Source organism: Phytophthora ramorum, assembly GCF_020800215.1.
Source record: "Phytophthora ramorum isolate Pr-102 chromosome Unknown Phyram_PR-102_s0006, whole genome shotgun sequence".
Lineage (NCBI taxonomy): Eukaryota > Oomycota > Peronosporomycetes > Peronosporales > Peronosporaceae > Phytophthora > Phytophthora ramorum.
The window spans coordinates 3,292,248-3,318,151 of record NW_027150652.1 but is presented as its reverse complement, the minus strand read 5'-3'; the positions used below and the strand labels follow the sequence as shown (position 1 = coordinate 3,318,151).

The 25,904-nt window shown below is 52.7% G+C and overlaps 8 protein-coding genes across 8 annotated transcripts; 2 read left to right on the top strand and 6 right to left on the bottom strand.

The window, feature by feature from the left end:
* Positions 1-3,158: 3,158 nt before the first annotated feature.
* Positions 3,159-5,102, bottom strand: KRP23_7908 (FYVE, RhoGEF and PH domain-containing protein 6; the record flags this gene model as incomplete). Its single annotated transcript, XM_067893280.1, has 1 exon — positions 3,159-5,102. The coding sequence occupies one exon, from the start codon at positions 5,100-5,102 to the stop codon at positions 3,159-3,161; it is 1,944 nt and encodes a 647-aa protein (XP_067745078.1).
* A 697-nt stretch (positions 5,103-5,799) lies between these two features.
* KRP23_7907 (uncharacterized protein) lies at positions 5,800-8,759 on the bottom strand (the record flags this gene model as incomplete). The annotated part of the gene is made up of 3 exons (XM_067893279.1): positions 5,800-5,947; positions 6,005-6,063; positions 6,132-8,759. The coding sequence occupies 3 exons, from the start codon at positions 8,757-8,759 to the stop codon at positions 5,800-5,802; spliced, it is 2,835 nt and encodes a 944-aa protein (XP_067745077.1).
* A 157-nt stretch (positions 8,760-8,916) lies between these two features.
* On the top strand, positions 8,917-12,894 carry KRP23_7906 (uncharacterized protein; the record flags this gene model as incomplete). Its single annotated transcript, XM_067893278.1, has 1 exon — positions 8,917-12,894. One exon carries the CDS (start codon positions 8,917-8,919, stop codon positions 12,892-12,894), a length of 3,978 nt encoding a protein of 1,325 aa, XP_067745076.1.
* A 67-nt stretch (positions 12,895-12,961) lies between these two features.
* On the bottom strand, positions 12,962-13,288 carry KRP23_7905 (Upstream activation factor subunit spp27; the record flags this gene model as incomplete). The annotated part of the gene is made up of 2 exons (XM_067893277.1): positions 12,962-13,127; positions 13,197-13,288. The coding sequence occupies 2 exons, from the start codon at positions 13,286-13,288 to the stop codon at positions 12,962-12,964; spliced, it is 258 nt and encodes an 85-aa protein (XP_067745075.1).
* A 215-nt stretch (positions 13,289-13,503) lies between these two features.
* Positions 13,504-15,280, bottom strand: KRP23_7904 (RING finger protein B; the record flags this gene model as incomplete). Its single annotated transcript, XM_067893275.1, has 5 exons — positions 13,504-13,920; positions 13,988-14,027; positions 14,103-14,172; positions 14,244-14,845; positions 14,913-15,280. 5 exons carry the CDS (start codon positions 15,278-15,280, stop codon positions 13,504-13,506), a joined length of 1,497 nt encoding a protein of 498 aa, XP_067745074.1.
* A 170-nt stretch (positions 15,281-15,450) lies between these two features.
* On the bottom strand, positions 15,451-16,904 carry KRP23_7903 (Ras-related protein RABB1c; the record flags this gene model as incomplete). Its single annotated transcript, XM_067893274.1, has 7 exons — positions 15,451-15,540; positions 15,617-15,685; positions 15,751-16,038; positions 16,111-16,250; positions 16,321-16,373; positions 16,517-16,591; positions 16,855-16,904. The coding sequence occupies 7 exons, from the start codon at positions 16,902-16,904 to the stop codon at positions 15,451-15,453; spliced, it is 765 nt and encodes a 254-aa protein (XP_067745073.1).
* A 294-nt stretch (positions 16,905-17,198) lies between these two features.
* Positions 17,199-22,294, top strand: KRP23_7902 (Serine/threonine-protein kinase RUNKEL; the record flags this gene model as incomplete). The annotated part of the gene is made up of 14 exons (XM_067893273.1): positions 17,199-17,324; positions 17,415-17,585; positions 17,645-17,755; positions 17,822-17,881; positions 17,955-18,041; positions 18,112-18,186; positions 18,255-18,364; positions 18,431-18,535; positions 18,600-18,771; positions 19,729-19,812; positions 19,867-20,428; positions 21,401-21,762; positions 21,831-21,910; positions 21,988-22,294. 14 exons carry the CDS (start codon positions 17,199-17,201, stop codon positions 22,292-22,294), a joined length of 2,412 nt encoding a protein of 803 aa, XP_067745072.1.
* Positions 22,295-22,527: 233 nt separating this feature from the next.
* On the bottom strand, positions 22,528-25,245 carry KRP23_7901 (Anoctamin-10; the record flags this gene model as incomplete). The annotated part of the gene is made up of 1 exon (XM_067893272.1): positions 22,528-25,245. The coding sequence occupies one exon, from the start codon at positions 25,243-25,245 to the stop codon at positions 22,528-22,530; it is 2,718 nt and encodes a 905-aa protein (XP_067745071.1).
* Positions 25,246-25,904: the final 659 nt, after the last annotated feature.

Sequence of the window (25,904 nt, the reverse complement as noted above, 5' to 3'; positions counted from 1 at the left end):
TCGCGTTCGGTCGGAAGACATCGTGAAAGCTGAAAATGGGGAACGAACCGAGGACCACCTTCGCCGGGTCACGAAATGGGCCAAGAGGGCTTTCCAGTGGTGCCTCCAAGCCGCATCACTCCGCTGCTTGCGACGTCCGAAACGCGCTGTGTTCGCAGTTCAAGGACCGCCAGCTTACAGCTGTGCACCCGCACAGAGGCCAACCTATGAGTCAGCGTATCAAGGTTCTCTTCGCTGTGTAGATACAGACGATGACGACGACGCGGAAATGAGAGTCGCTAGACATGCTGCCGCGGAGATCGAGTGGCACATCAACGAGACAGAGCCGTTGACGGCTGGAGGCATTCAAAAGAAAAGCGGGCTGTGGAGCAAAGATGAGCACGAACGCTATTGCCAAGGACTTAAAACATATCGTTATGGGTCCTGGAAGCTCATCGCCGACTATGTGGGGACAAGAACCGAGCGCCAAGTACTGAGCCATGCTCAGAGTATTCGCGCCAAGAGAAAACGGGCTGAGGAACGCGAGCAGGGCGATCAAACTGGATTTACGACATCGACAAGTGGGCAGACCGGAGCAAACAAAAATGCTAGAACGACTGTCCCCCGTTGCCTGTCCAACTCGAGACCAACAAGAAGTGTGACAGCCGCGTCAATGGCAGGATATGATACAAATATCGGGTTGGGCACTCCAACACCAAAGTTCAAGCCGGAGGACTTCCAATTCGGCATTGGACTGGCATTTCGCGACGAAGTTGAACATTTAGTAGCCGATACTACTAGAGAAGCAGGAGTCACGCCCGATGAATTGATACCCACACATCCGGCAAAAGAATGCCCAGCGCAGTTCACTCTGGAAGACTTGGATATCAGCGCAGATGCACTGCTGTGCTCTCCATCGCTCGACATCTTGCTCGGGAACGTCGTAAGCGACGAAGATTTTTTCGAGCTCCTCGATATCCCATCGACCCTATCGGAAGCTCAGCCCCGGCATGACACGTGCATTCCTAGAGGACCATGATTGTAAACCAAACACACTACATGCATCGTCGTGTTGAGTCTCCGAAGTCATATTGTCGACGCTAGTTTTCGGCGTTTACAGGACAGAACCGAGATATGAACATTGTCCTTGACCACCTCAGTGGTAGCCCAGCTCCTCGTGGCGATAGCGCGATCAACCAACTACATGTTGAAGACGCAAAGCCCCCGCGAGGCAAGCTCAATCGGTGCTCTGTTCTGAGGTTTTGTGAGTAGCCAGACGTTCGATACAACTTTCCATGGGTTCACATCCAACCGACCAGTTAGTTCTCTTCTCGACGCGTCCCCGATCGATGATCATGAAACGTGATGCTGGCCCAACACGGGGCAGTGATGTGAATAGGACAAAACCACAAGAAGATGAAGCCCAGCAGGAGGATACGATGGGGGTACAGCCCGACATGAACGACATCTTGGAAGCTCTGCGGTTGACCAAACTATTGTGGCCTTCTTCCAGTCCGTCGAAGCAAACGACGTCGTGGTCTATCGATGAGCACGAGAGGTTCTTACGTGCCCTGCAAAAGTATCCACAAGGGCCATATGAATGGATCACGCAGTACATTGGAACTCGGACTCTGTCCGAAGTGGAAGCGTACGGAGTGGAGTGTTGGAAATCGGAAACGTACCAGGAGTATGTTGCGAGACGCCGGCAACGGAAACAAGCAGCGGAGGAAAAGGTGAAGGTTGAAAAAGAGGAACCAACTGAGGATCGACTTAAAGTTGAAGATGTCAAGCTGTCAGCAGCTGAAACCCCTCCGAAGCGCCATCGCGTTAGAAAATGGTTCCGACAGACGTTGGAGTGGTGTGTCGACGCTCTGTCATTTCGCTGCTTACGGTGTCAGAAGCCCGCCACGTACAGAAGTCGATCCGCGGATGTGAATTTCTATGGCCTAGTGCAGGCCAGAGGGCTGACTCCTTCTAGAAATCGGCAAGATAGTCCACCAGCAGCTTATGAACTAGCCCTCTACGACTTCACCGCGGTGGCCGCTGCAAATTTTGCGCCAATTCGAGCTGCTGCAGGTCAACCTAGCAGACCCCACTTTCTCGGTGAACCGCTGGATGCTGCTTCCGTACGCCAGTACGCTCCTACGTACACACGTCTTGACACAGACGATGACGACGACTCCGACATGAGAAGCGCTAGACAAGCTGCCGCGGAAATTGAATGGTACGACGAAGCGACCAAACCCCGCGCCTTACTTCACACCCAACAGAAAAGTGGAGCTTGGAGCAAAGATGAACACGAACGCTACTGCGAAGGACTAGAAACTTACCGTTTCGGGTCGTGGAAGCTCATCGCAGAGTACGTGGGGACAAGAACCGAGAGTCAGGTACGAAGTCATGCTCAGAGTGTTCGCGCAAAGAGAAAACGAGCTGAGGAACGCGAAACGCGCCATCAGACTGGAGCTGTACCATTAATCCCCCGCGCTCATGGACTGACAGGAGCAAAGAAAAGTGCTAGAACGACAGCAGCTACTGACTCAAGATCTCTGGGCACTCCAAGCTCACTCCCATCAGCAAAAGTGCGCAAATTTACTCCCGAGGAGCTCCTGCTTGGCTCAATGGCTAATTCAGTGGCAGCAAGGAACAATTTGGGACACCTTCACAATGTGGCAGACAAATGCCGATATGGTGCTGCAAGTGTCTACGCCGACATTCCTACATATAATTCCAAGTCGGGTGGTCTGTGTCTTGGTGTTGAGGTTCCATTTCATGCGAGATCTGGCGTAGAAATCACTGATAATCCTCCCGTTACTGATGCTACCAGCGAGATCAGTGACCGGTGTGAAAGCGAGGTATCCGTCCCCGAAAACCAAGCAAATGCAAGCCCACCAAAGCAATCCGCGGTGAACTGTGTAGGCGCCAGTCCTGATGTTCCGCTTTGCTCTCCACCACTCGACATCATGGCCGGAAGCTTTCTCAGTGATGAAGATTTGTGTGGGATTCTCGATATCCCGTTGTCCTAATCGGAACATGGCCGTAAGTGGTCTGAGAGTTCAAGATAGCATTCTGTACATCACCGTTCGGTGTACACGAATGGTGCAATGACTTCTCTGTATTGTGTTGACTAAGTCTAGGCTACAGCTTACTTTAATATGCGAGCTCGTTGTCAACTTACAGACCTACTCGTTTTCCAGTCCAGAACCATTCGTTCGGCTCGAAATTGCAGCCGAATGGCGTGTGAGAGAAACGGCCGAGCGCTTACGAGCCAACGTGGCGGCATTAGCAAAGGCTGAAACTGCAGCTAGTGTGGAGCTTGCATCTCCCTCGGTGTTCCGTGACCCAGTACGCCCAGCGTCAGCTGTCGTCACTTCAGATGCTCGTTCACAAACCATTGTCTCTGCCCGAGCTCTCGAGGTTTCAGTTTCCCACAGTTTCCACCGACTGGGTGAACTGAATCGGGGAGACTCGGGGCGCTTCGGGAAGTGGTTCAACGGCTTTTTCACGAGCGATGACATGGACGCTGCCGATATCAAACGCTTCCCTGGCGTTTGTCGGGTTCTTGTCGTTGAAATTGACGAGTCAGCAGCTTGGTGCTGAATGCATTCCGTTTGGCTTCCACACTTACGAGCTGCCCCCTTCCTGGTAGCGGAGGAATAGTTGTCGATAGGTGAAGAGACTGCCAGTGCTGGTAGGGAATCGTCCAATTCCGAGATGATCCATTGCGGTACGTCGGCGTCACGTCTAGAAGACTCGGGTGCATGGCTTCTAGGATTGACAGTTCTGTTGCTGGCCAATACTAGTTCTTTGCTTCTTGGTTCTGTATCATTGTTGAGGGGAACTTGAATGCTTGGTCCTCCGCCATAAAGCTCTAGGAAGGTGACCCACACCTCCTGGCTCACCACGCGATAGTCTCCTCCGCCAAAGCTTCCTCGGCTTCGTTGCAGATTGGGCTTGGGCACCAGCTCACCATTCACGAAGTCCAGTAGCACGTAATTGGCCACGGGACCAGGTCGACGGGGTCTCGACATGCGGCATCTCGCAGTGGACTTGTGGTGACGGCCCTCACTCTTGTTTCTGTCAGATAGCTGTATCGCGGATGAGTACGACGCAGCTGTATCAGCACTGGCAGAGTCGACACGAACGTATTGCAACCATTGATCAAGCCACGCAGAACTGATGACAAACTGCCTGCTACCCGCTTGCGAACTATCGCCCAGATTCATCCCAGACTGCACCCTTGAACAGGCTCGAGCGCTTAGAATCTCATCCAGTTCTTCCGCTCGGGTGACCGAAAGTCGAAGGGGAAAGTGGTGGGTAGTTCCACGTGAGCGCTGGTCAAGCTGAAGCGCTTTCGTGGATTCAATAAAAAATTCTTCATCTTCGATGTCGCTGTCCGTGAGTGCCAAACCACTTCGCCTTAGCCACGGAGACGGGCGTTCAACCTCCACCTCAATCACCGACCGCGTTGACGACACCGACGTCGCCGACGCAATGGATTTGCGCCGTCGTACCGAGGACACCGCCACCGTGAACCGCTTCACGCGATAATCATCTTGTCCCGCCATATTTCGCAGAGTACTGGCACACGAGCTGCACGTGCGTTGAGGCGCACCATCCTTAATGAGCCGATGCTGACTGGGCGTTCCACCGGCAAACGGCAGGTACGTTCGATCATGGGAGCAATCGGCACACACTAAATGACCGCACAGACGACAATGGTGCCGTCTCCGCGTGAGTGTAAACGCTGCCAGGCAAATCTGACAGCGAACACTTGCCGTGTCTGGGACCCAGTTCGCTGCAGCTTCCGGGTGGGAATAGTAGCCGTGGGGCTCCATCTTCCACGGATAGAACGAAATGGAGTACATGACAGTGGCTGGGTTGGCTGCACTCTTCCGCTTGGGTGCTAGTTGTTGTAGGCGGTGCCACACATTCAGCGATCTCTTCCCACTCGATGATAGTTCAATGTCCTCGGTCTCATAGCCACTGATGTTACCGTCTTCAGCATCAGAGCGAGCCCCCTTGGTGTGAACGGACAGAACCTCAATAACGCCATCGTTGTTAGCGACGCCTTCGCTGTCACTTGAGCCCGAATTCGTGTTGCTATCGCGCCGTAATTTATTCATACGTCGAGGCACTGAATCGTCTTTCGTTCGGTTCGTACGCGGTCGGAAGGCGTTCAGCCCCGCAAGTAGAAAGCTCGAAGCGCTTGGAAGCGGCTCCTGGTTCGACGACCTGGAGGCACTGAAGACGAGGGGCTGAGAGGCCCGTCGACGCGATTCATGTTTGTCCAGCATGGAAGTCCCTCGTGACGCCGGGAAGCGCACCCAGGACGGTGTGGAAAAGACGAGAATGCGCGAACGCACGCACGCGAGCGATAAGCGGAGGAACGGGGAGTGAAGATAACCGCGAGACCACGACGACCGGGTTCAAGCGTCGGAGTGCGTGGTTCGTTTCACGAAGAAGAAAAAACGTCGCCTTCGCAGGTACATCTTACCTTTCCACGAACAACTAGAGGCGATAGAGCGAGTCTGCATCAATAACGCTTGAGCGATGTGGCAACTTTGTCGGTGCTGTTGTCAGCGTGGTCAGCTCTATCTCGCTTGTTGTAGGGACATGGGTAATTCTTCGTAGTAAAGATGGAAATGTTGTGGTCAACAAGGTAAGCGAAACGATCCAGTTTTTGGGAAGGTTCCGGCAGTTTTCTGCCTTTGTTTGTCACTTGCCAGACGTTGGACAGACGTTGGACCATCGCAAGTACCGACTTTTGGGTTTACCTTTTGACTATCCCTATAATGCCATTGAAGTGATACAATGCAGCATCTACACTCCCTGGGTGGGGTGCACGGGTGCATTCCGCCGAGCAACCGAGCGAGGTATCAAGAACCCCCGATTAGAGCGAGAGTTCGGGGAAGATCCCTCGGACTTTGTCACGGTTGGTGGCGCGTAATGCTCATCGAAACATCCACCACTGGAACAAGTACAAAACAGTGAGTGGAGAGGGTGCAACAGGAAGCAAATGTCGTACCTTTCCATTTGAGCCATGAGCTGGGCGTACACTTCGCTGCAGTTGGTCGTCACGCCCGCCTAGATCGCGCAACCGGTTAGAAAGAAAAACTGCAAGAGAGCCTTGTGCATGATAATTGTCGACGTACCTGAACCATAACATCGATCAGGAGACCGTTTGTAGCGTCGTAGGTAACTTGGGTGCGCACGGGTGGTGCGATGAACTGCTCCCAGTTTTGGCGCACGCGCAAAAAGAACTCCATCCACGTCTGGCATTTCGGGTGCACTGCTAGCTCACTCCATAGAACCTTTACAACCCGGATAGACCCTCGGACATTTGAGTTTCGAGCCTCGATGAATCGCTTGCGGCGACGAGTGCATCGACCACGTGCTACGGGAGCAGCTTCTTCGGTCTCTGGGCTCAATTCATCAAGTGGAGTGCGTAGGAATTGCTCGAATGCTGCAACATTGATGCGTCGAGGGATACCGGAAAAGACCAACCGTTGAGTACGAGCTAGACGCCGATACCCGATGCGAATCCCTACTCGCAGTATCCAGATAACTACCGCCAGCCAGATGATATTAACCACGAACCAAAGTCCAGGATAGTCGATGAACTTCTCAACCACCATGTCCTTGATCCAATGAAGCGCTGGTGCGGAGGCATCATCCACTCCAAGGAGGCTACCATCCGTGATTCGATCCAGTAGTTCAAAGGCCAGAATCCCGGCAAACAGAAGCAACAGCACATCAAAAGAGCCTGTGAGGGAGCGCTGGTTTGCACGAGTAGCTTCGGCTAATACTCCAACGTTGCGCTCAACTCCAAGCACAAGCCCTTCCAGAATGGTCTTCGCCATCGTCCCATTTTGGCTTTGCACCTGCTTCAGCTTGGCTCGGAATCCACGCAACAGTTTAGCCAGATCCTTGCAGCGCATTTCCAGGTCCTTGTGCGTTTTACGGAGCTGCAAATGGTCGTACAAGGCAGCTCCTCCTCCGGTAGAGTCATCTTCAGCTGGTGTTGGCCGGGAGGGTATCGTATGCGCCAAGCTACGCAGTGATTCGCGCAGAAGCTCGAGAATTTCTTCCAGAAGTACGAGATCGTGCGCGCAGCGGCTCACTCTGTCGCGCATATCGTCCATTCCCTCTGGGTTCATTTCGTAGCTTGTCATGTAGCAACGCGCACGCGCCAAAACATCTCCCAGGATGAAAGTACGCTTGAAGAAAAAGCGCACAACCAGTTCGCGCGAGAGCAGTGCTAAATGTGCGATGAGCAATGGTTCATGCTTGTTGGCATTCGGCCCAGCCAGCAACATTCCATCATGGCCAACCAGCAATTTGTCGTCCAAGCCGATATCGTGCACGGAATGCAGCTCTCCCAGAACCTGCTTCAGCTCGTTCTCCTTCTCGCCACGATCAAGGTAGGCTCTCGCAGGGAGTTTCGGCGAGATTCCACTTGCAGTCAGCAGCGCAAACTTATTTCGTGAACGAGCATCGCCCATGAACAGCATGTCCAGTAGCGCACGCTGATGTGGCGACAACAAGTCGTTGATGATTTTGGATGAATCCAGATCCACGTCCACTAGCAGTCGAGCGAGGTGATCGACACAAAGGAAGTCTGCCGAGCGATCCATGGTAGCGTCGATCTCCATCCCGTACACTATCGATCCATCTCCGTTCAAGTGCATGCCAAAACTTTCGATCTGGATGATACCGTCCTCGATTGGCGCGTAGATGTCCGCCTCGAAATTGGTGAAGGCGTCGAATTCAAAGTCCACGATCGCAATCTTCGTGAGGCCTGGACTAATGCTCAACGACGTCGATGTCGGCGCGTCGTCTAGCTCCGACGTAAAGAGCCCTCCCTGACATCGCTCGAGCGAGCCCAACCGGTCGTTCAGCAGCACGATTTGGTTCGGGCCGAACGGGATCCATTCCCCCACCATGAGCCGGACGTTTTCCAAGACAATGGCAAAGGACAGATCTGCATCTTGGATACTGCTGTTCGCTGCGCCTTTGCGGCACTTTTCAGCTTGCCAGGCGTTGGAAGAGAAATTCGCTGTGCCGTTTCTCATCAAGCAGCAGGGAAGATAAGGACTCGAGACGTACGAGACCTCCTCGATGTCGGTCACGCGCGAGATGTACACGCTGCCATCGCCGCGCCGGATCCGAAATTGCCCCTTGTCCGCGTCGTACGTGATTTTCAGCAGCGAGTTCTCCACGAGAACCAGCCCCGAGGGATTCGTGGTCGCCGTCCCGAGCACACCTGGTCTCGGGGAGTCCACCGACGTTCGGATGCTCTCAGAAGTGGGTCTCGGGGACGTTAGAAACTCGTCGAGTCGCTGCTTGTCTCGCGCAGGGAGCGTCGCCAGAACCTTCAAGCCCTGCTCGGTTACCTGATACGCCGTGGAGGGTTGAAAGTCCTCGCTGCACGTCTTGAGCGCCTTGACGAGCTCGTGCTCCCTCAGGTCGTCAATGGCTGCTCGAGCGTCGTGGCTCATGTTGAGCCACAGTCGCCGAGACTGTCCATCCTTGACGATACTGGTGCACACTGGCGAGTAGTCGAAGGCCAAGAGGCCGTGGACGATCGCCTCAAACACCATGACCTGCAACGGGAGACTGCGCAGCCATTGCTCCTCCTCGTCCGTGGACTTTGGGTGCGTCGCGAAGCGAGACAGCAAATACAGCAGGCGCAAGTGGCTCGGACTCCAATTGGTCTCCAGTTCTAGTTGACTCCCCATGCCCAGCATTTCCTCCCGCACACCAGACACACGCATCGACATCGTGAAATACTGGAGCTTGGAAAATAACGGAGGCCCAGCTGCTTCAAGTTGAAGAGGCGTAATTTATTTTGAGAAGGAGCAGAAATCAAAATAAGTTACATGCACACAATTAATCAACATAAGTTACATGCACACAATTAATCAAAATACATTTCTAATGGACGACGAAGAAGAGAGCCGCAAGGCTGCGTCTGCGACCGCGGCGTCAGCCTCTGCGTCGTCTACAGGCCGCGCGTCTACTTCGGGTGCATCTCCGTCGTCTTCCGCGACTCTGGGCAGCTCGACAGCGTCCGCACCGGCCTCCATGGGCATATTTTACCCCCTGGAGCGCGACGACTCGGTGAGTATCATCGAGGAGGGCGAGGAGCACGATTTGGAGGCAGACGCCTTCGCGGACATGGCCATGAGCGGCATGGATATGAATCTGGAGATCAACACCCTCAACTCGGTGCAGATTCGGGCCTTTCTGGCTCGAAACGAGACCTCGAGCGAGAATTCAGGCCATTTCAGTGCTCAAGCCTCGACGGCAGGATGCAGCAACGCAGAGGCACTACAGACAGAGGCGACTAAGCTCAGCGCCTATGAAGTGCTCAGAAACGGGGACGTGCACTACTCCAGACGAGAAGACAAGATGCGAGCGTTGCAGGAGCACCCTGTGGTGTCTTCCGTGGCCTCAGACGGACGCACGGTGGGCTGTAAATGCGGCCGCAATGTGCGGCTCAACCCACCGTGGTATATTCTCAAGTTCGAGCAGCATGTGGCGAGCAGGAATTGCACCTTCTTGAGACAGAGCAGGCCGCGTACCAAGAAGAGGAAGCTGACGGACAGGAGAGACGCGGGCGCAGAGGAGCAGCAGGTTAACAGGAGACAGGAGGGACTTGACAGCGGTAGTCGCTCGATCCCGCGAACTACGGACGAGACTGAGGATTCACAGGATCGAGATGATGATGAGTTCCTGGGACGTGATGGAAAAAATGAAACAGAAGAAGTGGGTGACGAGGAGGGCGGCATGGACGACTCTGACGACTACGCACTGCAGTCGTTGGATAGGATACTGCGGCGAGAGTTTGGCGTCATGAAAGATGGCCAGAGGATAATCATGCCTCCAGCGGATAATTCCCCCGAAGAGCGCATCCGAATGTTTAAAGGCGCTATAGTACTACGCGATAATCCGCAGTTCAAGCGTATTACTCCCGATGGACGGTTTGCAGAGTGCGAATGCGCGCGAATAGTGCTGCTCGGCGCGCCCTGGCAACCCGGACAGTTTTTGATGCACGTGGCAGACAAGCAGAAGCCCAAGAAGCGCGCGAAACCTGCTTCTGCAGCAGTGACAAGTGCGCAGTGGAAAAAGAAGAGGATAGATGCAGCTACACCGAGGACTCTAGTTTCGTCCGGAGTACTCATGAGCCCTCCTACTTCCGCAAGCGTGTTGGTGCAAGCTAACAAAAGCAAAAAGAGTTTTCCACGCGAGATTCGGTGGGATATCGCTCGAGCGCGTGGCCTACTGCCATGTCCCGGATTGCGGGATGAACGAATGGACACGTTTGTATCATCCGCGATTCAACTTACCGGGGGAGCGCGGCATCGCCAGAAAATTGCGCGAGAACTGTTCCCGCACCTCTTTCCTGATAGTTTGGAGTACAGTGATGAAGCTGATGCAGGTAGCGAGCTAAACCAGCCTAATGGCCAAAGCTCAGCAAAGAAGCGCCAGCCCAAACTCCAGCAGCTTCTCGAGGCCGAAAAACTTTTGCTGCACGATGTAATTGAGGGCGAAGCCCTCTGGTTTGTGGACAAAGATGGCAATTCCGTGCGTAGCTTGGATTGCCTTGGTATCATTGACTCAGGGAAAGGAGAAGGCCGGTGTGCGTCGTGCGCTGCTCTTCGAAGTAATTCCGCTCTACGGACAGCTGCCGCGACAAAATACAAAATGGCAACACGTCCAGGGCCGCCACGCAACCCGATAAACCGGAAATTCTGCTCGGGGCGCGTGTGTCCACTGCTTGAAGCAGAGTTTGACATGCAAGAGCCTTTCGCCCGGGTGCTGCGTGATTTGGCTCTTGCTGAAATTCCCAGTGGTAGCGGGCTTAATACGTGGATGCAGATGGCTACGATGGGACTTTCAGGGGACTTCAATACGCATCCAGCACTGCTCGGGTTAACCGAGTCCATGGTGCGGTTGAAGGACAAGGAACAACGTGGTGTAGGTTTGCAGAATATGACCTACAGCGACCTCCTTGACACGTTCATGCGTTCACTCGCTGACCTATCGCCTGAAGCATGTGAGTTCTTTCAGAGACACTTGGGTGGGCGCAAGCAAAGGCAGTTGCTGGCGATGACTTCAAGATATGGGCTGTCTAGCAAGCGTAAGCTGTTACCGCCTGGCGGGAGTGACGCGTCAAGAGTAAACCAGGAAGGCGATTCCATTTACGGTGTTTTGCCGTCGAATACGGGGCGCATGACCAACGATGAGGGCTTTGTGCATTTGCTGGACCCTTCAGTAGTCGGTCTCGGAATGCCCAATTTATCGATTGGAGATATTCAAGATGTCGATCTCAGCTCATTTCCGACTTCTTCGGCTATGCAAAATCACGGGCACCAGTCCAGCATGGCCCAAGGGGTGGAAATGCTGTCTACCGCGGCACCTGCAGTGACTGGGTTTGCACTTTCATCAGAATCCAGTCAACTGGCCACTATAGGCCAAACCCGTAAGGAGTCCGAAAGAAACGCTGTTGATTCAGTATCTACTGGTGCTTCTGACCCAGTACACCTTGCTACTGCTGGTGCGCTGAACCGCGATGGCTCTACAGGCGAACCCAGAGACGCTGACAGCGAAGAGCAGATGGAGAGTGATCCTGGTGCGGTAGCCTTTCTCACTGAGCTAGGATCTCCTGAAGACAAGGGCGCCGGCAGAATTGATGATGCAGTCATGCCAAGTGATCACGTGCCGTGCACGGGGCTCCGCGATGAGAACGTACAGGCGTACGTCGCCAATGCCGTCCAAATCGTTGGTGGCAGTCGACCTCGCTATGTTATAGCCCGAGAGTTGTTTCCACGAGTGTTTGGCAATGATAAGAAGGTTCGAATCGTTGACAAACTGAATGACGAACAACGGCTGGTATTGCAGGATGCCGTGTTCAGCGAGTGCCTTTGGCGTGTGGACAAAGAAGGCCGTTGTGTCCGAAGTTTACGTTGCAGGCGGTTTGTGCCTGTTTCCGAAGGCCACGACCGCGCAGCCTCCCAGAGCCAAGGTGTTTGCCGTGCATGCCGTGATTTGCGTACTGTCCCGAACTTCCGCAGTGTGTTGAGCCGCTCAAAGACGCCCAGGAAACTTGAAAACATCAAGTACGTGCCCAGTGTGTACACTGAGAGTGATCCGTTCTTACGCAAACTGTCCAAGAACTCGGCCTTCCGCGGGCTTTACCAGACTGTGAAGCACATGGCGTCTCCACAATCTGGGGATAATAGTGAGGTTGGCGCCGAGCGTCTGAAAGAAGTCCACTTCTGGCTCCGCTTTGCGCGTATGGGCGTATTTGGCCACTTCAAGTCGCATCCGGTCTTTGAGGGGCTGATGAAGAGCATGGTGGAGGTGAAGGACAAGGAGCGTCGAGGTGTTGGCAAACAGAACATGCAGTACTCTCAAGCACTGGACGATTTCATGCAAGGCATGGCGCAGATATCTACCGAGGCGTTCGAGCTGTTCGCTGCTCAGTTCTGTGGTCGCACGCTGCGCTCTCAGAAGGTCAAGCGACGATCCTCCAACGCCAATCCTCCAGTCTTCAGCACGACAGCGCAGACGTCCACCTCAGCAGCTCACGGAGAGGAGAATAGCACAACGCACGCGCCACTGCCAGCTACACTGCCGCCACCACAGCACCAGCATTACCTGATACCGCCTGATGACCTGCTGGGTGGCCGAAGCTTATCTACGGAGGAAAGCCAGCGCTTCATGGATCGCATGCTGGACGAGGTGCGTCTTTCAGTGAGTCGGGAGATGCAATACGCAGAGGATGAGGACCGTTGTCGTAGCGTTGGAAACGCTGCAGATATTGCAACAGGCGAGCAACATCCCAACGCGGAGGATGACGGGCCCGAGACGTATCTGAACGATGAAGGAGTGCTCACAACGGAGATTTAAGAAGATGGCAGTAATATTATGAAGAGATTGACTATGTGGCCGTGGCCACCGATGGCAGAAAAAGATCTCACATCGGCTGCTCGGGCTTCTTCTGCAGGTGCGGAGAGAGCAGCCCCATGACTTGCGTCAAGCCGATCTTCTCCACGCGGAAGACGTCTTTCATCTCCTTGTTGGGGTGGATCACGCGTCCGTCCTTGGGGTCCTGCAGCTCGTGCTCCTTGACGTAGGTCCAACTGAAGACGTGGACAAGAGACATTCACTGAGTACGCGACTCTCTACTTAATGCGAGACGGATGACGCACAATTCCTTAATGGCGGCCGGGCGAGTGAGCTCGCTCTTGCCCAGCAAGTGGCTCAGAGAAGGCGACAGCTTGTACAGCTTCTTGGATGCCATGCTTTCGCTTTGATCTGGCGTTCTCAGACTGGAGAAGATGTCGATTTTCGAAAAAAGCGAAACGTTTGTGTTTGTAAACAACGATAGGATACCCACATGCACCTGGAGCGCGCTTCAAAATCATTTTTGCGGCTATGAATGAGGTGCACGATCAAGGCTCATGTTGGCATCCTTATCAAAACAGGTCTCCACTACTTTTGCAAAACCGGCGATGCCTATAGTAGTGATAACACATGGACGTCGCTATCGGGGAGTTGGTGGTTGGCCTTGCCTGATTGTGTGGAGCGCACGAAGCCGCTGGAGATGACGAGGGTCGTGCCAAAGTACTGGTTCTTGAAGCCTCGCCGAGGACACGGCGCTTCACCGGGCACGTCTAAGCGTGCCCACCTTCGGCGTCGAAGGTTGAGCACGCGTACGTCATTTTCCAACTGCCCAGTCGAATCATCTTGGCCTCCGAACAGAAGCAGATTGGGGCCGATTATGTTCGTGCTGTGGCCTCTTCGCGAGCAAGGCAGGGATCCGGACAGGCGAGGTTTTGACCACTCGATGGAGTAGTGGGTATCGTTGAAGTCATCTACCTCAGTGGTGACTCGCAGTCTGTCCACGTCTATCAGGCCATTGGATTGCCGAATCTAGACAAACGAGTTAATGGACATCGGAACTGCATCATTATGACAAGGGAGGTGGAGTCAAACTTACTTGACGCCCGCCATAAATAAGCACGTCGCTTTCTGAGACACTATGAGCCAAAGTTTCCAAGCGTGGCTTGTGAGCGTTCGATGCAACGTGTAAGTGATGGCGAGCAAACACGCACCGATAAACTTCATGTAACGAGCGCCCTGTAGGTACTCTTGAGGAACATGACGGTGTTGACCATCGAAAATCTACAGACATTTTAGCAGTGAGTTTACGCTATCGATCCCCCTTCTACACCCTCACCAATTCCTCTACGTACCAGCACAACCATCAATGTGTAGCAAGAAGACATCCATCGTCAAAATAGGCGATACTCCCATACTGCCGCCTGCGATCAGCAGCAATTCCGGAGACAGCAACGTCGCTGTGTGTCCGCATCGTGGCGACGGTGCTTGTCCAGTAACATTTGGCTCGACCCACACTGCCTGGGTCTTCCTTGAACTGCCTGCATCTACCTCTTCAATACAGAGCAGATAGAGATCGCCAAACGCTTCAAACGGAATCCCCTCGGACTGCCCGCCGAAGAAAAGAATTCGCCGGACGTTCACATATTTGTCCTCTTCCTCTTCAAGCGCGACACCCTTCTTGCACACATCATTCGACTTCATCAGCAACTCCCGCCCACAAAGTGCATCCGGCAAGCATGTCATGGAGTGGTTCCGTCGCGGACACGGCCCTTTGCCCGCCGCTCGAATCTTCTCCCACTTGCCCATCATCACCTGCTGCGGCGACTGCAAAAACGGCAACGCATCCAGTCGGCCAGGCGATGTCACTGTGTCTTCCTCAGCTCTCACCTCTCCTCCCAACGTCGCCTCTGAGATCTTCGCTTGCAACACACTGAACCAATAGTGACCACCACTCCTAAAATCCACACCACATTTCAACCATAAGCTACAGCCACAACAGTACAATGCCACTGCTTCCCCACCGGATCAAGAAGGTCGCGGTCGTATCGGATTCGTACTCCTGGTTGTCCGATTTCAGAGCCCGCAGCGTTGACGACGTCCCGTCACCTCTGCAGGCCTGCCACCGCAGGTTATGGAGGCTGCTGAATGCTGCGTACAATTGTCTCCACGTGTCTGGGACTGCCGCCTGCATGCGATAGGACGCCACTGTCGGGTGCAGGTACGTGGAGAAGCACTCGCGCTTGCATCGGGCCTCTGTGAGCGCTCCAAGTGCGTCCAGAAGCCAGCGACAGGTTGTGGACAGAAGCACAAGCGACTCAACGTCCAGCAGACGCTCCAGTGCCTCCAGAATCTCCGCCGAGAGCTCCTCAAGCGAAGACGACAGCGCCATGACCTGATAATGGAGTGGTGAGTATGTGGTGTGTATAAAGTGTTGGGTTAAGTGCGATTGATGTTGAAGTGGAGTTGCGCTACATGCATTAGTTAGAATCTGTCTGAACGGCTTTCGCGGCGGCACGCTGGGACTCTCGTCGTGATCCTCTCCACAGGTACACTATGCCTCTAGCAGCAACCCCGGTTGGCGGGCGGGTTCGAGTTGCCGAAGCCGCCAGGGCCAGGCGAGCCCGTCATGCCCACCTTGATGCCATGTGCCTGCAACACGAAAGAACCAACAGTCACGAATTTTAGCTTCAAGGTGACTGACTCCAGCTTGCAAGCGGTTACGAACCTCGTTGGTGACGTCACAAACACCTGACTGGATGTTCGAGTAGATCTTGGACGCCGTCTTCACGAAGGCCTGCAAGTTACCACATCAATAGTAAATAGCCCATCCAAAGCCCTCTCTACGCCATCAGCACGTACGTCTTCCACGTTGGCAGCAGTCTTGGCCGACGTCTCGAGGAAGATGAGGCCATTCTCCTTGGCGAACTGCTCGCCCTCCTTGAAGCTCACAGCGCGACGGTGCTCCAGGTCGCTCTTGTTGCCAATCAGCATGATGGCCATGTTCGAGTTGGAGCTCTGACGCGCCTCCTCCAGCCACCTCGTCAGGTGATTGAACGTCTCTCGTCGCGTGATGTCGTACACCAGCAGCGCGCCCGCGGCGCCGCGGTAGTACGAGCGCGTAATGGAACGGAACGACTCTTGTCCAGCCTACCAAAACCGCTCCGAAAATCAGCTCCAAAAAGTAGCAAAGCGAGCCAAAAAACAATAAAAACTGCCTACCGTATCCCAGATCTGCAGTTTGATCTGCTTGTTCTCAATGTTGATCATCCGTGCGCCGAACTCGACGCCGATCGTGAGATCGTGCACTGGCTGGAAGCGCTTGTCCGTGAACTGCAGCAGCAGACACGACTTGCCTACGCCTGCAGAGCCCAAAAACAAAACGCTTTAGATTCTGATATTTCGCGATCGTGCTGCAGTTCTGGTGCTTACCGGTGTCACCGATGATAATGTACTTGAAGAGGTACGCGTACGACATGATTTGACTGCGTTATAAGTAAAATAAATAATAAATTAGTGGGAATGGGATGTCCATGGAGCTGAAATCGCTTCTGCTACATCTTGTAGACGTTGGTGCGAGACGGGGGGGAGATGTACACACAGAGCGCTGTATTGGGCATGCACACACCTGCTTGTCGCTATCTGGTGCTTGCTGGAGCCGCGCTGGATGAAGGAGAAGACGCCTGGGTAGCTCTCTAGCTTTCTGGTTTAGAAAGGGAAGAAAGAAAGATGAGACCAGGTGGTCGGGAGTTTGACTTGAAAACTGTATGGGCCTTCTCCACTCCCAGGATTTAGTAGTACCGTGGTCAGTCTATTTATGACCGGTGAAGTTGAAGCCGATGCTACACGAAGTCTCTTGGCAAACCACTTTATATAAGCGAGTGCTCCTTGTCGTAACGTTAGTAGTTTGTGGTTACTGAGCTCTTGTAGCCGTTTTGGTGGGCGATTTCCAAGAAGCCCGCGAACAAGTTCAAGCCGCTGTTGCACTCGCTGCCACTACAATAAACGTAAATCATCCCACGCCCTCTTCCTGTTCAAAACCTAATGCTACTAATCTGCACAGGCCGAAGCAAGCTGATATATACAAACAACACGAAATGCGTAAGATGCTACAATATATAGTTGTTCACTGCACGATTCCAAGCTTCGTGTCAATGCAGTGCAGTAGAGTCAATGGAGTGCAGTAGAGCTACAAGTTGAAGTGCGTGGTACACTCCATAATGTGTCTACCACACCATATCTTTCCATTGTTTTTTACTACCCGACGGCCACGGCATAGGCGCATTAGCGAGTCGTCGTCGGTTGCTACCATGGAGCACTACAACATCTACGACGAGATCGGGCGCGGCACGCACTCGTTCGTGTACAAAGCGCGGCGCAAACGCAGCATCGAGTACGTGGCCGTCAAGTCCACGGCCAAGAGCCGTATGGACAAGGTGCGTGTATAACCAGCAAACGTCCCATAAAACAAAAAATATCAATTTCCAGCAAAACATTAATATATATTTATATATTTGCATTTGTAGATTCTGAACGAGGTGCCGTTCCTGCACAAGCTGAACAGCCGCTACGTGCTCAAGTTCTTCGACTGGTACGAGTCGTCCAACCACATCTGGCTCATCTTCGAGTACTGCATGGGCAGAGACCTGCTCAACCTGATCACACAGGACAAATATCTACCGGAGTCAGCTGTCAAGGTGCAGGTTCGAAGTAGGAGAAATTGTTGCTGCTGTTGTTGATAGTACTTTATTTGCAGACTTTTGGGATCGAGCTTGTGGCCGGACTGCAATATTTGCACGCCAACGGCATTTTATACTGCGACTTGAAGCCTGCAAACGTTCTCATCGATGAATATGGGTCTTTGAAGGTACGTTGCTACTGTGGGCGCCGTAAAAATGCGAGAACTGAACTTGTGACCTGCTGATACGTTTAGCTGGCGGACTTTGGGCTTGCACGGCGCATTCCTGCAATGGATACAGCGCCTCCTCGACCAGTACGTGCACTGATGCTGATATGGCGAGCTTGTTTTGGTCATATATCGGTTAACGAAATAGTTATGGGTAAAGCTTGCTTCAGGGTCACCTCATTATATGGCACCGGAATTATTCCAGCAGCCTGCCGTACACAGTTTTGCATCGGATTTTTGGGCATTGGTACGGTTAGCTTTTCGAATGGGGTGTCAAACATGTGTTGGTAGATTGAACAGTATTGGTGTTGGTGCAGGGCTGTGTGCTGTATGAACTGAGAACAGGGCGGCAACCATTTACACACACCAACTTTTCAGAGCTAGCAAGAATGGTAAGACGTAGTGAAAGATCCGCCAGTCAACGCCTATATATTTTAACTGTTGTATGTACTCAACCTAGATTCAAACAGAGACAATGGAGCTTCCAGTCTCTGGGTATGAAATGTCGCCAGCGTTTTGCAATCTCCTGAATCGTTTACTGGTAAAAGATCCGTACCAGCGAATCTCTTGGTGCGTCTTTCATTTGCCGGGCCCAAGTTTAGCAGTTGTGATAGTCTGATGAGAAATTACGGCCAGGGACGAGCTGATCGATCACCCGTTTTGGGACGATTTACCTCGGCTCGAGAAAATGGTGATGCCTGCACAAGAAATATTTGATAGGGATGCACCAGTGGTATTAAGGTGAGTCCATCGAAGAGTCCATTTGTTGCACGTTGATCGCGAATTTAAAGATGTGGTTTTACAGTACGGGTGCTATCATCAGCGACGTTGAAAATGATTCTGCAGATGAATCTGGGGAATCACAGCACGACAGTGAAGACGATGGTTACCAAACAGACCACGATGGGAATAACAATGCTGACAATAATGCGGCCTCCGATGCGCTTGTTACTGCTGCTCTACCACCAGATTCAAATGTACTACCGGGCTCAAATGAAACGGAGATATCTGAAGCTGATCAAGTCGTTTTATCTGATTCGGGTGACTCAGATCCAGGGGAGTTATTCAGAAGTACTGTTCGTAATCCAAGTCACGAAGAAGCTCGACCTATGAGCGCGCCAGGCGTAAGGACGCGGGTTCTACGAAACAATAACGAGAATTTAGACGACGATACTCAAGACGAACTATTTATCGGATCCAGCCCGTTAAGTTCTGACCTGCGACAGCGGTGGCGTACTGCAAACGCGCCTCACTCCGCGCCTCCTGCCATTCGACATGCCCCACAACAGCGAGTACAGCTGAATCGTCTGTTTGACCGAAACGGTGCACCAGGGAGCGGACTACGCAAAGTTTCGAAGCTCATTTTTACAGCTACAGATTGCCGAGTAAAATCAATCATCGGAAACAAAGACATCCAGATCGATGACTTGCCACGGGTCCAAGTACAGCTTCTGCGCTTTGAACTCAAAACACCAGAAAAGCTAATGTCGTGCACAACAGAGGCATTAGAAAACCAGCTGAAAGAAATCTACATCAGTCTCAAGTCATCTCAGGCGGACGATCAAGAGAAGCTCAGCGTGATGGCGTACTTGTTCTCCCTTAGCTGCCACGCTCGACTGGCCCACATAATCGTGAACAGCTCCATTCTCAAACTTCTGATTCGGATTCTAGCACAAGAGGCTCGGTTGGTGACATCCGGCAGCGCCATGCTGTCAATGTTATGTCTCGTTCTTGGTGTCCTCTTCCGATTTGCAACCTTTATTGCACCGTCGTCGCCGGATCAGCTAAGGCTTCTTGTGAAAACACTATTGGAGATTGTTGACGATCATTCTGGTGATCACGAAGATGCTCCAATTCCCGCCAAGAGAGGATTGTCGTCTCGTCCGATAGCACTTGCCTGTCTTGGAGAGTTGCTGTTTTACATATCCACACAGCAGGAGTGGGAACTTCCTAGCGGGGGAGTTGAGGGTGTGCTCGCCCGTGTAGATGACTCTGACATTGCGGTTCGCTACTATGCGGTGAGAACGCTTGGCAACATGCTGATACATTGCACGGATTCGCTCCTTCCACAGCTAATGAGCGACAAGATTGTCTCGGCGTTAATTCGTGGCCTGGTGCAAGATGATACTCTGGAATTTGATGGCCAAGATAATCCGGATACACCCAATATGCTTCTTGCGCTGCGTACGACAACAACTGAGGCGCTTGCTCAAGTTTTGAGGCATCTTCGTACTTCATCCTCGCTCACAAATCTATCATCTCGGTTAAAACGATCGATAATGCTGTTCTTTGCCAAGCCTGATATCCTGAACTCCGTGTGGCGAGGCGCGCAAAGTTTTCAGAGATCTACAGATTTGACAATCGCATCACTCAATATTATTAATGGTTTCTTGGATATGAAGTTGGGCAGCGATGGAGAGGCAGATACCGCTGCGATCAAAGCAAGTCGCACATTGCTTCTGGAGCGTGTCATGACTTTCCCCGAGATTTTAAATCTGCTGGTGATTGATTCTGGTGAAGGGGGTAATGCCGATGACGAAAGCTTGATCATCCTGCGAGCGAAGAGCCTGATCATGCTCAATTTGGGTGTTCACCTGAACCGAAGTTTCCTGCTCTCATTTATGCAAAATCATGGTTTGGATGCTGTGGAGAAAGTCCTAATCTCAATAACTGATCAACTGTCTGCAAATGAAAACAATCGTGCTTCAGTATCAGCAGAAACGAAGCTATCAGCGTTTGGAATGTATCTTGCGCAATGTGCTCTAAATGTGTGCAAGCTCGCCATTCGAATGGCGCTGAAACTTGGCGCTGATTGCTTCACTTCGTACGAAAACGGGGATGGCGAAGACACAAACAACAACAACGCAGAACATCGATCTCCTATAATATCGCCAATACCGTTCGAGCTGTTTAGCGGACTGCTTCAGAACTCAAACTGTCGGTTGCAACTCATGAACGTCTTCGTGGCAAATGACAGCAAACAGTACACTTTTTTCCTGCGCTTGATGGCTAAGCTACTCACATCATTTCCGGAAGAAACGCTACCCATTTCAGGGCATACTGAGGAAACGACAACGGTTGCGCTATACGTGTCCGAGATCTTGCTGGATCTGTTTAAATTTGCTGCCAGCGAGGCCAATGACATCGTTTTGGTGGAGAAATACGTATTGTTCCTTCATTTGCTGCCTGCAGTGGTTGAACGCATTTTCCCAACTCAAGAATTAGTATCAGGGGCATTTGGTAGAAGCCAAAAAGCTGTCGCTGTGAACTGCCTCCGAATCATTCATGTTGTCCTGTTGGATTTCGACTACGAGGATGACAATGGTGACTATGAGCTCTACGATTCATTCATTCGAACACATCTCCTCCCCCACCTCCATTCTATACTGAGGAGTGACAACATGATAGAGAATGTTTGGAGTCTCTCCAGCGAGCTTTTGTTCGGTTTGCTTTCCAATGATTCATCTCTTCTTGGAGAAGCAAAGGAACTGAAACTTGTGCCGACAGTGATGGCTTTACTATCCGTACCAACAAATTTCCAACTATTGCCTTCGCACGCAACACAACTCGTCAAAATGTTGATTGACTCTGCTGATGTGCAATCAGACTTCTTGTACGAGTCGGGTATTGTCAGAAGTATGACGACTGCGTTAACTTTCGCGTCAGCAAGCAAGGTCATCGACGGAAGCTTGGTGGATTTAATGATAATCTTGACCCATTTGCTTCACGAGAAATACGAAACAATTCGCCAGCCTGGCTTGACGTCGGTGTCATCTGGGTTCGAGGAGCTAGTTCGTTGTGGGCCATTGCTGATTCAGTTATGCACTGTTGGTGATATCAAGCGCAAGCTGCACAGTCAGCCCGAAGAGATATCGCCGGAGAGCGATTCCAACGAAGCTGATGTAAGGGATCGACGTGAGGATGAGGTCGCGGATCTTGCCTCTCGGTGCCTTGTTTTCCTATCTCAGGTATAATACGTGCTGTGTTAAACGCGCGAGAGATGTCTGCTAACATGTCAATTGATTGTGGATTGCAGATATTCGGTGAACAGTTAAATGAGGTGATATTCGCGCAAGACAAAGGAATTCATTCTCTGCCCAAGGACTCTGCTTTGAGGTAAGCCACTGGGGATTATAAAACTGTATGTTTTTAGTGCCCGCGTTGCTCACGGTGTTCATCCTGGACCTGCACAGTTCACTCCTGCTGTGCTTGGAATCAAGCGACACGAATGACGACAACGTCGTTGCACTGCGCGTGTTGTTTACCCTAAGAAACTGCCTGCGCTGCGAAGGCAATAACGCCCTTGTGAGTCAGTGGGTCACTGAAAACAAATCCGTTCTGAGCGCTGTGAAAGCTCTGGCCTCTCAACGACAACCAGCTCGGTTGGATGACGCTCACGACAGAGACGAATTTCAGCAAAATCGGCTATCGGTTGGAGAGAAGATATCAAAGACTGCAACAGCGATCGTGCGTTTCTTCCGCTCTCCAGACCAGCGGTGATTTCACCTATCGTTCCTCGATAAAAGTCGGAACACGCGAATGGAATGTGGTAGGTAGTGCGAAGTGCAGCATTAGCCTACGAGAAAGTTGATTATGTACCATCGCTTAGCGATCTGCAAACTAAGAAGGAGGTTGTTTTGGCGAATCTGCGTGTGGCTAGGGACCGAAGGCGCCTCGGATCTGAAGACGCCGTCCTGGAAAAATGGTGAAGTGACGGCTTTTCAGCGCTTCGTCTATGCATAGTGATGTTTCGCGTCTTCCCACTGATGGTTGGGGTAGATCTGCAGGTCCAAGTGCTCTGCAACCTCGTTGAGGCTCGAAGAATCGCCCTCGAACAGACCCTTGAATACCACATTCACAATGTGTTCGAAGCGCTCCATGAGCAGCTTGAGCTCGTGAGGTATATCGGGCACAGAACGCTCCACAAGGACCGCCAGAACCAAGCATACTTGGCATGCCACCACGAAACTGAAGGCCTTTACAGTTCCAGTCTGGTCTTCGAACAAGTTGGACGTCCACAAGATAAGCGCTGAGTTGGTACCAAGCGCGATGTACGTCATGAATCGGAGAATGTAAAACCACACGCCAATGTCCTTCGCCGGGTGAGGAAATGGTCGGCGATGCACGAAGCAAAGTTTTACAGCGTCGACATGAACTTCCAGCATGTTGTTAGCCAACGCAAGTAGCGGCGTCAGCGGGAATGCCACAACGAACAAGTTAATAAATCCATACTGGATAACCATCTCGTTGTAGTCCTCGAATGCTTCGTTGCTCTCGTAAGGCACAAGCTTGGCCTGGTCTTCGATGTAGTTGTGACCACTCTTCTCCTCTGTGTTAGCCGCTTTGCGCTCTGAAAAAAGTTGATAACGGTACTTTAGGTACGGGACCGCAACCTCAGTAGTGTTTCCAACCACGATACGAATCAAGAACAAAATCAGCAACTGATCGCGCAATTCCCGCATACAGTCGTCTTCGTACAGACAAGAACCTTCAGCCGCGCGCTTTACGAAAGCAATGTAGAAGAACGACGCAAAGGAGTTGCAAAACTGGAACAGGAAAACCTTGATCACCAGGTAGTTCTCGTATTCGGCGTCCGTGCGGTGATTCTCGAGGTCATTCAGCTTTCGGGCCACGAGTCGGTACACCATATTGAGCACCAGAATCTGAACGGCGTTTACCACTGTCACACCAAACGTCAGAGTGGATTGGTACTTTGCACTAATGTGGTTGTTTTCCAGGTTGTCGCTGTTGTTGATCCAGTGCTTGAGCACGAACAGTCCAAACAGCGCCACAACCACGACTCCGACCATGACGGCCACAACTAAGACCGATGCAATAAATGCCCGGCGACGCTTTGCTTTGCTTTCATACGTCATTTCTTCCACGTCAGTAGTCGGGTGGTAGCTCTTGGTTCCACGGAACTGAGGCCGATAGCGGAACGACTCATGCAAACCACTGAGGCCCCACAGCGAATCCAACAAACCATTTTTCCGTTTCCACAACTCGGAAAACATCGACGACCAAAGCACCACGAAGATGGCAAACGCGATAAGGATGTAGCCTTGCTGGTTGGTACCCGTCACAGCCTGGCGTGCTTCAATGTAAACGAACGTGATAACACCCGCGATACTGGGGAAAACCAGCATCTTCGTGTAGAACTCAAGCCAGGCGAAGTACAGCGCGATTTTCTCTCCAAAGTAGAAGCGGATCTTGTGCAAAGGTTGGTACAGCATCGTCCAGTGCAAGGCCCACGTGCTTCGCAGTTCCTGGAGCGCAACTTCATCGTGAAGCGCAAACATTTGACCCTCCAGGTACCCAGCGGCTTCGAGGGCGTCAGCGTTAATGTGTCGTTCTACGATGCCTTCTGCAAGCCGAATTCGGTCTTTTTGCGAGAACAATGTCTCCTCCTTCTTCTTCCCCCACTTGATAGGGTAGCGACGATAGTACGGCTGGTATTTTTCCTCGTGACGATACTCTGCAAATGGTGCAAAGTACGTCAACGGGTCGTACGGCAGAGCGAAGATCGACGTCACGAAGCGGTCCCAACGACTTCCCTGAACTCGGCGGTACCTTTCATCCTCGACGAACAGACCATCAGCCTCCTCTGTGTGACCCCAGAGATCAAGCGCCTTGCGCAACTCCGGATGGAAAACGTCGCCACGAGAGACCAGCAACGGGTCCATCTCCGGGTCGTCGGCTCCTTCATCTGCACAGCCGCGCGTGTGCCTCAAGTGGTCGATTGACTTCTGCCACGCCTGGTCTCCCATCTCCGACCGTAGCGTCCTTAGCTTCTTGTCGTGCAGCGTCCTGTCGAACGGTTTGTTGCTCACTTGCAGTCGGTAGTTGGTGCGGTCCGCCTCCACCCTCAGGTCGTCGTTGTCTGCCTTGATGGTCATGATAATCTCGTCGGCGTCGCAGCTCAGAAACATGCGCGTGCTGAGGCCGCACGCGAGCTGCACGCGGCGAGCGACGGCCGTGGCTACCAGCTCGCAGAACGTCGTCTCTGTCGTGGCCTCTGCAGAGCCAACGAACTTCTCATACTCGTTTTTGAGCAGCTGCTGCTGGGTCTCGAGGCGGCACTGCTCGCCATCCTCGCTGTGGTCGTTGCTCGTGTCCATGACCACGTCGCAGCCGCGCTCGTCCAGGAAGCAGCGCGGCGTGCGCAACACGCGCTGGAACGGGTCCACCACGATCTTATTGGCGCGCTGGCTGCGCTCCGGGTCCTTGCCCAGCATTATCTGCACGAAGCGGTGCAGCGTGAAGTCGTCGGGTTTCTTCAGTTCGCCCCCTTGGCGGCGGGGGAAGACCAGCACCAGGTCGTGGTCGTACAGCGTCTTGTCGCTCGTGGAGCGGAAGACCGAGGAGGATTGAGCGCTCTGCATGGAGCTGAACTCCATCTCGAGGGCGGCGTGCGAGGCCGCGGGCGACGCGAAGGCGTCGTACGAGGCCATCGTCCAGAGTGAATGTCACTTGAGCGCAGTACCGCAAATCCTCTAATGAGTCACAGGGCGGTGCCGGCCTCTTTACGATGTGACGATTGGCGAAAAAGGCCCAACTGCGACTTGGGTCAAGTCTTGACTGCGCTAATACATGTAGATGATAAACGTCTACAACCCATCTGCGAGGGTTCGGCTTGAGAGAGGAAACAATTGCCATCTCTCTTGTTGGTATGGTCTGATGAAGTTGGCCAGGTTGCATGGTCGAAGAGTACAGTGGACAGGATGTGACTCCTGCGGTCTATGACCACATCGACTTCGGATGCGAGCCCTGTGTCGCGTCGTTGGCGGTTGTGCCATTGTTTCAACAGCACAGGCCCGTGTCTCTCCGTAATCCACCGTCGTGGGCACGGCCAAGCGAGGTGAGCCAACAAGAGCAAGTTGCCTTTTGCCTTTTGCCGCCACTGTAAATTGATACAAACACCAATGTACCGGTAAGAAGGTACATGCGATCACTCACGCAGGTGTCCATCGAGGCGTTCGCGGGGTCCTGGACGTGCAGCTCACGGTGCCGTTCCTGCCGCTCATGGCGTCCGAGCAGCTCGCACCTTCCGCATGACTGTGCCGCTGTACGCGCACCAATGGCGCTCGCTGCACTGCCTACTGCAGATCGA